Source organism: Pelophylax lessonae (assembly GCF_965119305.1).
Source record: "Pelophylax lessonae genome assembly, chromosome: 7".
Taxonomy (NCBI): domain Eukaryota; kingdom Metazoa; phylum Chordata; class Amphibia; order Anura; family Ranidae; genus Pelophylax; species Pelophylax lessonae.
The window spans coordinates 291575127-291588252 of NC_138774.1; the positions used below are offsets into that span (position 1 = coordinate 291575127).

Here is a 13126-nt window from a genome sequence, read left to right on the forward strand (position 1 = left end):
TGGATACCCCTAACTAAAATCTAGTGGAACCAATTGTGTTCAGAAGTAACCTAATTAGTAAATAGAGTCCCCCTTTGTGTGCAGTGAGATCAGAGGAAGACATTTGAGTCCAGGAGAGGAGCCGGTACACCTGTACAAGACTGAAGAGAAGGCTGGGACCCGGCTCACCCCGGTGTCCCGGGGCTCCTGTCAGCTCCTGGCTCCTGTCAGCGTTCTTCCTGCACTGCAACACACCTGATTGGCCCTTTTCTGCTTCTCCTCCCCCCCCCTCCTATTCTTGCTCTTGGTTGAACACTGGATTACCAGAGGCTCATAGTGTCAAGAGCAAGGATTTGGCTTTGTTTCTCATGATAGCTCTACTTGGAATATATTTATGTAATAAGTCCGCGGCTGTGTACACCCCCGGCCGCTGACTCTGCAGCTAAAGGGGGGAGCAGCTGGGGAGCGGTCAAAGTGTGGATCAGCAGCAGGGTTTTACTGCCCTCCAGAGTGAAGGAGCCCTGAGGCTGAGAATGATGGATTCCCTCCGCTTGTAGATGGTAATCCCTCTTCTTCCCATCTGAGGGATGATATAAGAGTTCCATTTCTCCACAATGTCTGTTCTGTATAATTCTAATGTTCTAAAAATAGATTCAGATGTGAAAATAATTCTAATAAAAGCGGAGAAGGAAATCCACCGATATTCCTTAAACAGAGAATTCAGGATGGGAGGTGATTGCTGAAGACGAGTCCAGGGAAGGGGAAAATCTGACCGGATTGGACAGCTTTCCGGTATCATCCGCAATAAAACAAGGGCGGAGCTCTTCAAGTAATGCAGATTTTATATATCATTTATTTTTCATTATTTTCCAGAGATTAAAAATCTATATAATATATATATGCACATATATATATATATATATATATATATATATATATATATATATATATATGTATGTGCGTATAGATAGATCCATATATGTGTATTTATTTATGTGTATATTATATATATATATATATATATATATACATACATATATATACACATATACATACACACATACATACAAATATTCCACATATACATACACACACACATATATATATTTTATATATATATGTATATATATATGTATATACATATATATATAAAATGTATGTATGTGTGTATATATATATACATACATACAAACACACACACACATAAATAAATACACATCTAATAAATTGCGTTTTTAAAAATTGCTACGCAAATACTGGGACATAAAAAATTGCAGTGACCGCCATTTTATTCCCTAGGGTCTCCACTAAAAAAAAAAGTTTGTGTATATATATATATATACATAAATAAATAAATACACACATATATATACATATATATATATATATATATACATACATAAATACACACATATATATATATATATACACACACTTTTTTTTTTTTTTTTAGTGGAGACCCTAGGGAATAAAATGGCGGTCATTGCAATTTTTTTATGTCACAGTATTTGCGCAGAAATTTTTAAAACGCAATATATTTGGGAAAAAAACACTTTCATGAATTAAAAAAAAAAAAAAACAGTATAGTTAGCCCATTTTATAATAAATAAATAATAAATAATAATAATGATAATAAATAGATAATAATAATAATAAATAGATACGCAACATGTCACGCTTTAAAATTGCGCACGCCAAACTTCAGTACTTAAAAATCTCCATAGGCGATGCTTTAACATTTTTAACAAGTTACCAGTTTAGAGTTACAGAGGCGGTCCTGTGCTAGAATTATTTCTCTGGCTCTAACGTTGGTGGCGGTTGGTGGTGGTATTGCCCCGAACGTTAGAGCACGAGCAATAATTCTAGCACAGGACCTCCTCTCACATGGGTGGTTTGAATGTCGTTTACATATGCGGACGCGACCTACGTGTATTATACATACTGCCGCTATCTTAGATTGTAAGCTCCTTGAGGGCAGGGACTGATGTGAATGTACAATGTATATGTAAAGCACTTACGCAAATTGACTGCGCTATATAAGTACCTGAAATAAATAAATAAATATGATTGTTTTTACATGACAGGGAATCCCCTGAATGATGCCCGCAGCTGCACCCATCATCCACTCACACCTACGGACGTTATATGACGGCCAGCGGTATGGAAGCGGTTAATGACATACCTTAAAGCGGAGTTCCAGCCTTTTCACTCACCTGTCCCACGGTCCAGCGATGCGGCCGCCCGAAGCCTCGATCCTCTTCCCTCTGGTCTCGGCGGCGCCGGCATCACTGGTGTGGGCACCCGGCTGTGACAGTTTGCGGCTTCACAGCCGAGTACTCACTGCGGATGCGCAAGTTGCGCTGCGCGTCTTGATTGGCCGGCAATTTTCTGGGACCTCTGACATGTCCCAGAAGATTGCAGGGAGGGAGGGGGAGAGGAGAACTTCCGTTCAGGGCACCGCAGCGCTCCGAGTGGAAGTGGGAGCGGGTACCTGTCAAAACTAGGTACCCGCTCCCCCCCAAAAAAAATGACATGCCAAATGTGGCATGTCAGGGGGTTTTTACTACCTAAAACGGAAGTTCCACTTTTGGGTGGAACTCCGCTTTAAGCCAGCTAAAGATGGATCCAAATTCGGCTGGGGGTAAAAGGAAGAGAAATTGTGGCCAACCCTACTTTTAGACCAGGGGCCTCAAACTGGCGGCCCTCCAACTGTTGCAGAATTACAAGCCCCATCATGCTACAGTATTATCACTATTGCCTTGGCCCCAGGATGTCTGGCTAACAAGAACTTAAGTACAGAGTGGTACTATTCTGCATATCAGTTGGAGTCATGCTTGTAACTGTCAGCCTTGCAATGCCTCATGGGAAGTGTAGTTCTGCAACAGCTGGAGAGCCACCAGTGTGAGACCCCCTGCTTTAGACCCAATGGTGTCATTACATGAGACTGCTAGAGATCTCTGCTAGTACAGCCCCCTTTACATATCAACGCTTTCCACTTTTGGGCTCTCTTGCTATTTTTCCTAGCTATATATATATATATATATAAATATATATATATATATATTTATATATATATATATATATAGATATATATATATATATATATATATATTTATTTATATATATATATATATATATATATATATATATATATATATATATATATATATATATATATATATATATATATATATATATATATATATATATACACACAGATCAAAGACATAAAAAGAGAAAAGTGAAGATCTTGTGAAAGAAATAAAAACAAAAAGTTAGTCCTTTATTGGCTTGGTTAAGCATCAACACACAGATCATTATCTTCAATGGCCCCAAAGGGCAACAGGGCCTTATAGTCTATATACATTTCTTTACATGTCACGCCCTTAAAGCCGACCTCCATGTTTTACCAAAAGGTTAGTTTGTTTGCACCACAACTTTTGCCTTCGCTACCAGATGTGCCTGCTGTATACACTATATATATATATATATATATATAGCCTCAGCTACTCACAGTTCTTCTTCTTCTTCACAGATTCTTACAGTCCACAAACCTTCACTTGTAATCTTTGTAGCGGTTTCAATGCGGGTATAATAAAGGTATACGGTACAGCAACAAATACTCATTACCAGTACCCATTGGTCCCCAGTACAAGTCCATTGTAAAATAAAAGAATACAATGTGGCTGCAGATCGCAGACCGCTACAGTTTGTATTGTTACTTCTCTATTAGGGCCTCAAGTTGCTCCTCTAAAGATGTCACCTAAAAGACAATGAGAAAAGTTATATTATACTTTACTTTTTTCCGCATCAAAAAGTCTAATGTCAAATCTCAAAGTATAACTAAAAGCAAAACTTTTTTTTTTTTTAGTTTTGAATAGAGTGGCGAGGGGTTTAGCTGTTTATTACGGTCTGTGCCCCCCGTTATGGAGTCTTGTCCTCTCTATTTGTGCTGTTTACTATTATCGGTGAAAGAAAAGCCCAAATTTTGGGTTTTCCCAGATAAGTAATGGAAGGGAAACTAGGTCTGGTTTCCTGGGGGGGACCCTAATTTGCAGGGATTTCCTCTCACTTCCTGTTTGGCTATGGGACAGGAAGTGGAGAGAAATCTCCGCAACGGGACACAGATGGCGAAAAAAAAAATCTGAATGGGGTTGTAACCCTCCCTTACTATATCCAAAAATGTTTTAAAAGTTTTGCCTATAGTTTTTTAAAACGTAACCCCAGGTTTTGTGTTGCTTTAAAGCAGGGGTCTCAAACTGGACAAGCCATGTCTTTATGGAGCTGGTCCAAACTGGTCAAGCCATGTCTTTATGAAGCTGGTCAAGCCATGTCTATATGGAGCTGGTCAAAACTGCTCAAGCCATGTCTTTAGGGAGCTGGTCCAAACTGGTCAAGCCATGTCTTTATGGAGATGGTCAAAACTGCTCAAGCCATGTCTTTATGGAGCTGGTCCAAACTGGTCAAGCAATGTCTTTACAGAGCTGGTCCAAACTGGTCAAGCCATGTCTTTATGGAGCTGGTCCAAACTGGTCAAGCCATGTCTTTACGGAGCTGATTAAACTGGTCAAGCCATGTCTTTACGGAGCTGGTCCAAACTGGTCAAGCCATGTCTTTACGGAGCTAATTAAACTGGTCAAGCCATGTGTTTATGGAGCTGGTCCAAACTGCTCAAGCCATGTCTTTATGTAGCTGGTCCAAACTGGTCAAGTCATGTCTTTACGGAGCTAATTAAACTGGTCAAGCCATGTGTTTATGGAGCTGGTCCAAACTGGTCAAGCCATGTCTTTATGGAGATGGTCAAAACTGCTCAAGCCATGTCTTTATGGAGCTGGTCCAAACTGGTCAAGCAATGTCTTTACGGAGCTGGTCCAAACTGGTCAAGCCATGTCTTTACGGAGCTAATTAAACTGGTCAAGCCATGTGTTTATGGAGCTGGTCCAAACTGCTCAAGCCATGTCTTGATGTAGCTGGTCCAAACTGGTCAAGTCATGTCTTTACGGAGCTAATTAAACTGGTCAAGCCATGTGTTTATGGAGCTGGTCCAAACTGGTCAAGCCATGTCTTTATGGAGATGGTCAAAACTGCTCAAGCCATGTCTTTATGGAGCTGGTCCAAACTGGTCAAGCAATGTCTTTACGGAGCTGGTCCAAACTGGTCAAGCCATGTCTTTACGGAGCTAATTAAACTGGTCAAGCCATGTGTTTATGGAGCTGGTCCAAACTGCTCAAGCCATGTCTTTATGTAGCTGGTCCAAACTGGTCAAGTCATGTCTTTACGGAGCTAATTAAACTGCTCAAGCCATGTCTTTAGGGAGCTGGTCCAAACTGGTCAAGCCATGTCTTTATGGAGATGGTCAAAACTGCTCAAGCCATGTCTTTATGGAGCTGGTCCAAACTGGTCAAGCAATGTCTTTACAGAGCTGGTCCAAACTGGTCAAGCCATGTCTTTATGGAGCTGGTCCAAACTGGTCAAGCCATGTCTTTACGGAGCTGATTAAACTGGTCAAGCCATGTCTTTACGGAGCTGGTCCAAACTGGTCAAGCCATGTCTTTACGGAGCTAATTAAACTGGTCAAGCCATGTGTTTATGGAGCTGGTCCAAACTGCTCAAGCCATGTCTTTATGTAGCTGGTCCAAACTGGTCAAGTCATGTCTTTACGGAGCTAATTAAACTGGTCAAGCCATGTGTTTATGGAGCTGGTCCAAACTGCTCAAGCCATGTCTTTATGTAGCTGGTCCAAACTGGTCAAGTCATGTCTTTACGGAGCTAATTAAACTGGTCAAGCCATGTGTTTATGGAGCTGGTCCAAACTGCTCAAGCCATGTCTTTATGTAGCTGGTCCAAACTGGTCAAGTCATGTCTTTATGGAGCTGGTCCAAACTGCTAAAGCCATGTCTTGATGGAGCTGGTCCAAACTGGTCAAACCATGTCTTTACGGAGCTGGTCGAAACTGCTCAAGCCATGTCTTTACGCTATGGTGGTTATTTACTAAAACTGAACCAATGACCAAACATCGATCGCTCTTCTTACTGTGCTAAGCTCATGAAAAGTAATGCCCAATTGCCCTGTGTGTCACCGTACAATGAAAATCTCACCTGTTGCTTCTCCCGTTCCTCCTGCTGTCTGAATTCATCCAGCACAGCTTGCAGACGTGTCTAGAGAGAAAGAAAGAAAACAAATCAGCAACACTAACAACACTATGATTTACTGAACCTGAAGAGTACAAAATCAGGTTCCTGGATTTATTGTCAAGTCTTAACCACTTGCCAACACAAGGGCGCACCGGCCTAGTGCATTATCCTCTAAAAAGGTTTTATTGAATAAAAGGTATAAAAATACTCACAAACGAGTTCTTGATACAAGCATATCAAATGAGTAAACTGCCATCAGCATCAAGATCAAAGGGTGTATCGTCGTCTGAAACTGGAAAGGCTTACGAGTTTCGAGGCTTAGCCTCTTCCTCAGAGGATAATGCACTAGGCCGGAGCGCCCTTGCGTTTGTTTTTTAATTTCAGTGGCCGAAGCATGCAAGTGATGCTGAGTAGAAGGTCTTTGGTCACCGCACGAGTGTGGCTGGATGTGGTTAGAAGATCACCTCTCAGAGCGCAGGAAACAGGTGCTTGCACCGATTTTTTGGTTTCTTAACCACTTGCCATCTGGGAGATTTACCCCCCCCCCCCCCTTCATGACCAGGCCATTTTTTGCAATTCGGCACTGCATTACTTTAACTGACAATTGCGCAGTCATGGAACGCTGTACCAAAATAAAATTAATGTTCCTTTTTTCCCCACAAATAGAGCTTTCTTTTGGTGGTCATTGATCACCTCTGTGTTTTATTTTTGGTGGTATAAAAGACCGAAAGATTTTGAAGAAAATTTTTTTTTTTGTACTTACTGTAAAATCCATTTCCCCTAAGTTCATCAACAAACACAGCGCTCCATAAATCATAACTAGTGGGTTATATTGCCTCCTCCAGGAGTAGAACTAGGCAGAACAAGAAACACTTGGCTACGCCCATGGGCCGTCCTCAGCTTGGTATATAACCCCCCGCCCTCTCTGCTCTAGGTAATCAGTTTAGCATCAAGCAGTATTAGAAGTATCAGAACTCCATAGAGGGGTGGGTGGTGTGTCCATCAATGAACTCAGAGAAATTGATTTTATGGTAAGTACAAAAATCCAATTTTCTTTTTTGTTCGATGGACACAGCGCTCCATAAACCATAACTACTGTGATGTCCAAAAGCAGTGCCAAAAGGAAAATTTATGGGGTGGGGAAAATAACCCAAGACTAAATATAGGAGCCCTTAACCGGGTCACAGGAGCCTTAACCGGGACACAGGAGCCTTAACCAGGACACAGGAGCCTTAACCAGGACACAGGAGCCTTAACCGGGTCACAGGAGCCTTAACCGGGTCACAGGAGCCTTAACCGGGTCACAGGAGCCTTAACCGGGACACAGGAGCCTTAACCGGGTCACAGGAGAGCCTTAACCGGGTCACAGGAGAGCCTTAACCGGGTCACAGGAGAGCCTTAACCGGGTCACAGGAGAGCCTTAACCGGGTCACAGGAGAGCCTTAACCGGGTCACAGGAGAGCCTTAACCGGGTCACAGGAGAGCCTTAACCAGGACACAGGAGCCTTAACCGGGTCACAGGAGCCTTAACCGGGTCACAGGAGCCTTAACCAGGACACAGGAGCCTTAACCAGGACACAGGAGCCTTAAACGAATCACAGGAGCCTTAACCGGGTCACAGGAGCCTTAACCGGAGTCTTAACCAGAGCCTTAACCAGGACACAGGAGCCTTAACCGGGTCACAGGAGCCTTAACCGGGTCACAGGAGCCTTAACCAGGAAACAGGAGCCTTAACCGGGACACAGGAGCCTTAACCAGGACACAGGAGCCTTAACCAGGACACAGGAGCCTTAACCAGGACACAGGAGCCTTAACCTGGTCACAGGAGCCTTAACCGGGACACAGGAGCCTTAACCGGGACACAGGAGCCTTAACCGGGACACAGGAGCCTTAACCGGGACACAGGAGCCTTAACCAGGACACAGGAGCCTTAACCTGGTCACAGGAGCCTTAACCTGGTCACAGGAGCCTTAACCGGGTCACAGGAGCCTTAACCGGGTCACAGGAGCCTTAACCAGGTAAAAGGAGCCTTAACCGGGACACAGGAGCCTTAACCTGGTCACAGGAGCCTTAACCGGGTCACAGGAGCCTTAACCGGGACACAGGAGAGCCTTAACCGGGACACAGGAGAGCCTTAACCGGGACACAGGAGCCTTAACCGGGACACAGGAGCCTTAACCGGGACACAGGAGCCTTAACCGGGTCACAGGAGCCTTAACCGGGTCACAGGAGCCTTAACCGGGTCACAGGAGCCTTAACCAGGTCACAGGAGCCTTAACCGGGTCACAGGAGCCTTAACCAGGACACAGGAGCCTTAACCGGGTCACAGGAGAGCCTTAACCGGGTCACAGGAGAGCCTTAACCGGGTCACAGGAGAGCCTTAACCGGGTCACAGGAGAGCCTTAACCGGGTCACAGGAGAGCCTTAACCGGGTCACAGGAGAGCCTTAACCGGGTCACAGGAGAGCCTTAACCGGGTCACAGGAGAGCCTTAACCGGGTCACAGGAGCCTTAACCAGGACACAGGAGCCTTAACCGGGTCAAAGGAGAGCCTTAACCGGGTCACAGGAGAGCCTTAACCGGGTCACAGGAGAGCCTTAACCGGGTCACAGGAGAGCCTTAACCGGGTCACAGGAGAGCCTTAACCGGGTCACAGGAGAGCCTTAACCGGGTCACAGGAGAGCCTTAAACGGGTCACAGGAGAGCCTTAACCGGGTCACAGGAGAGCCTTAACCAGGACACAGGAGCCTTAACCGGGTCACAGGAGAGCCTTAACCGGGTCACAGGAGAGCCTTAACCGGGTCACAGGAGTCTTAACCGGGTCACAGGAGCCTTAACCGGGTCACAGGAGCCTTAACCAGGACACAGGAGCCTTAACCGGGTCACAGGAGCCTTAACCGGAGTCTTAACCAGAGCCTTAACCAGGACACAGGAGCCTTAACCGGGTCACAGGAGCCTTAACCGGGTCACAGGAGCCTTAACCAGGAAACAGGAGCCTTAACCGGGACACAGGAGCCTTAACCAGGACACAGGAGCCTTAACCAGGACACAGGAGCCTTAACCGGGACACAGGAGCCTTAACCGGGACACAGGAGCCTTAACCGGGACACAGGAGCCTTAACCAGGACACAGGAGCCTTAACCTGGTCACAGGAGCCTTAATCGGGTCACAGGAGCCTTAACCGGGTCACAGGAGCCTTAACCAGGTAAAAGGAGCCTTAACCGGGACACAGGAGCCTTAACCGGGACACAGGAGCCTTAACCGGGACACAGGAGCCGTTACCAGGACACAGGAGCCTTAACCTGGTCACAGGAGCCTTAACCGGGTCACAGGAGCCTTAACCGGGTCACAGGAGCCTTAACCGGGTCACAGGAGCCTTAACCGGGACACAGGAGAGCCTTAACCGGGTCACAGGAGAGCCTTAACCGGGTCACAGGAGAGCCTTAACCGGGTCACAGGAGAGCCCTAACCGGGACACAGGAGCCATAACCGGGTCACAGGAGCCTTAACCGGGTCACAGGAGCCTTAACGAGGACACAGGAGCCTTAACTGGGCCACAGGAGCCTTAAACGAATCACAGGAGCCTTAACCAGGACACAGGAGCCATAACCGGGTCACAGGAGCCTTAATCGGGTCACAGGAGCCTTAACCGGGTCACAGGAGCCTTAACCGGGTCACAGGAGCCTTAACCGGGACACAGGAGCCTTAACCTGGTCACAGGAGCCTTAACCGGGTCACAGAAGAGCCTTAACCGGGTCACAGAAGAGCCTTAACCGGGTCACAGGAGAGCCTTAACCGGGTCACAGGAGAGCCTTAACCGGGTCACAGGAGAGCCTTAACCGGGTCACAGGAGAGCCTTAACCGGGACACAGGAGCCTTAACCGGGACACAGGAGCCATAACCGGGACACAGGAGCCATAACCGGGTCACAGGAGCCTTAACCGGGTCACAGGAGCCTTAACCGGGTCACAGGAGCCTTAACCAGGACACAGGAGCCTTAACTGGGTCACAGGAGCCTTAAACGAATCACAGGAGCCTTAACCGGGTCACAGGAGCCTTAACCAGGACACAGGAGCCTTAACCAGGACACAGGTGCCTTAACCGGAGTCTTAACCAGAGCCTTAACCAGGACACAGAAGCCTTAATCGGGTCACAGGAGCCTTAACCGGGTCACAGGAGCCTTAACCGGGTCACAGGAGCCTTAACCGGGTCACAGGAGCCTTAACTGGGTCACAGGAGCCTTAAACGAATCACAGGAGCCTTAACCGGGTCACAGGAGCCTTAACCAGGTCACAGGAGCCTTAACCAGGTCACAGGAGCCTTAACCAGGACACAGGAGCCTTAACCAGAGTCTTAACCAGAGCCTTAACCAGGACACAGGAGCCTTAACCAGGACACAGGAGCCTTAACCGGGTCACAGGAGCCTTAACCGGGTCAAAGGAGCCTTAACCAGGACACAGGAGCCTTAACCGGAGTCTTAACCAGAGCCTTAACCAGGACACAGAAGCCTTAATCGGGTCACAGGAGCCTTAACCGGGTCACAAGAGCCTTAACCTGGTCACAGGAGCCTTAACCGGGACACAGGAGCCTTAACCGGGACACAGGAGCCTTAACCAGGACACAGGAGCCTTAACCGGGTCACAGGAGCCTTAACCGGGTCACAGGAGCCTTAACCGGGTCACAGGAGCCTTAACCGGGACACAGGAGCCTCCTCTGAAAAAGGTTTAAAGAAAAAACTCCCCTCAAGAGGGAAAAGCCCCTCTTAAATCGCAGACTGCAAAACTTTGCAGCCAAAAGAAGCATCTGCAGATGCCAAAGTATCTACCTTATAGAATTTTGTGAAGGTATCCACCGACGACCGAGTGGCCGCCTTGAAAAACTTGCGATATTGATGCCTGATGATGGAAGGTCCAAGTAGCACTCAGCGCCTGAGTAGATTGCGCCGTGTCAGGGAAAGGTCGAACCTGACCTTTAATGGAATAGGCCTGAGTCACCGTCTGTCCAATCCATCTGGAGATGGTAGCCAAAGAAGCGGCCAGTCCTTTTCTTGGTCCGCCCATAAACAATACACCATGAAGCACGTCCAAGCTATGCAAAGCAAATTCCTTGGGATGAGCCGGCTTGGGACACAAGGAAGGCAACACAATGTCCTCATTCAAATGGAAGTCAAAGACAACTTTGGGCAGAAATGATGGACATGGACGAAGAACCACTTTATCCCTATGGACCACCAAATAGGAACTGCGACAGGAGAATGCCGCCAATTCCGATACCCTGTGGGCCGAGGTAATAGCCACCAAGAATGTCACCTTCTGGGATAACGTAGGCAAGGGAATCTCCCGAATATTCTCAAAGGGAGGTTTCTGGAGAACCGAAAGTACTAAATTTAAATCCCATGGTGGAAAAAGAGAACGTACAGATGGAGCCACATGTCAAACCCACTGAATGAAGGTACGAACTAAAGAGTGCGTGGCTAGGGGTCGCTGAAAGAAGATTGCCAGGGCAGACACCTGGCCCTTGATGGTAATCAAGGCCAACTTCTGATCAACGCCCTGTTGAAGAAAGGTTAAGATCCAAGCCACAGAAAAGGATCGAGGATGAGCACCAATCGACTCACACATAAGAAATGTATTCTTTTCCACGTACGAAGGTATACCTTGCTGGAAGACGCCTTCCTCACCTTGACCATTGTAAAGATCACTGATCCAGATATACCTCTATCCCTCAGTACCTGGCTTTCAATCGCTAAGCCATTAAAACCAGCGACTGTAAAGCAGGATGATAGAGCAGCCCTTGGGACAACTGGTCTTCTCTGAGAGGAAGCCCCCGTTTATGGCCACCAGACTGATTGGAAGATCCTCGCCTTTGATTCCTCACAGGAATTTGCAGAAGAAGCCTGAGCCAAGGATGATACTGGCCTTATCGTGGCCCTTGGGAGCCTTCGGCGTCTGCCAGAGGAACCAGTGATCTCGCCCCGAACCTCAGTATCCTCCTGTGGAGCCGAACCTGCTAAGGGAGCTGCATGTAGGACTGTGCAAACAGAACTGTCTTGAAGGTGGATACCACCAGACTCAGAACCTGTATGCAAAATGGGAGAGATAAATATCTGTGTGACAGTAGCTGGTGACTCATGGCCTGTGGTTCCTAAAGTTTGTCCAGAGGAAGGACCACCCTGGTCAGAATTAGAATCAGACCTAGGTAAATCAATTCCCTGGACAGGGATAGGGGGACCTTAGGTAGTTCGGACATCACCTGAATTAAATCCGCACAAGGAGACTCAGGACCTAAAAGACCTGAAAAGAACAAACTTTACCCCCCTTTCTGGGTACCCCCAAAAGAATAATTTTGTGGATCCCCTTGACGCTCATGAAGGAGGTTAACGAAGTCAGAAACCAGCGAAGATGTTCCCCCCACCCCAATAATGGGTGAGGGCAGACCTTCATGCTGAATGGGGTCTTGTCTGCAGGTCTGGAGAAGCTAGCTCTATGGATGCTTGGAACCTCCCGGGGAAGATTTGAAGGATCTATTTCTCTTATCCTCAGTCCCTGAAGCACAAAAGATTTTTCTATGTGCTGAGAAGGGTCCTTCCCTTTCCTAGACTATGACAAGAAGGTACTCTTCCCTGCCGTTATACCGAAAGGGCAGATCAACGAGAGCTTTCTTGGAGGCTTGGTCTGCGGACCAACTCTTAAGCCACAGCACGTGCCTAATCACCACCGCTGAAATAGAAAGTTTGGACAGAACAGGAGCTATATCCAAAGCTGCATCACAAATAAACTACAGCCCAACAGGACCATCGCCAGTGCAACCATGGTAAGCTGGGGTTCCGAGGGACCTGCCACCTCCATGAGGGGGTCAGTGGGGGAGATGTGACCCTGGGGCTCCATAAGGAAAGGAAGACCTTGCAGTACAAAATGATTTTTTGGCACCACTAAAGGATTCCCCCAAGGCTCAGGGTACATATCAGCAGAGAGAGAGAGATAACAGGGAACCCCAAGGACTCAACCTATCGAT

The 13126-nt window shown here is 46.7% G+C and overlaps 1 protein-coding gene across 1 annotated transcript in view; it reads right to left on the minus strand.

Moving 5' to 3' along the window:
* Positions 1-3519: 3519 nt before the first annotated feature.
* LOC309559374 (transcription initiation factor TFIID subunit 7-like) overlaps positions 3520-13126 on the minus strand; it is a 32274-nt gene continuing 22667 nt past the window's right edge. The window contains exons 11-12 of the mRNA XM_082262633.1: positions 6078-6137; positions 3520-3742 (exon numbers count right to left, since the gene is read on the minus strand). Coding sequence (XP_082118759.1) covers positions 3698-3742; positions 6078-6137 — 105 coding nt within the window. The 3' untranslated portion in view covers positions 3520-3697. The remainder of the gene's footprint in view (positions 3743-6077; positions 6138-13126) is intronic.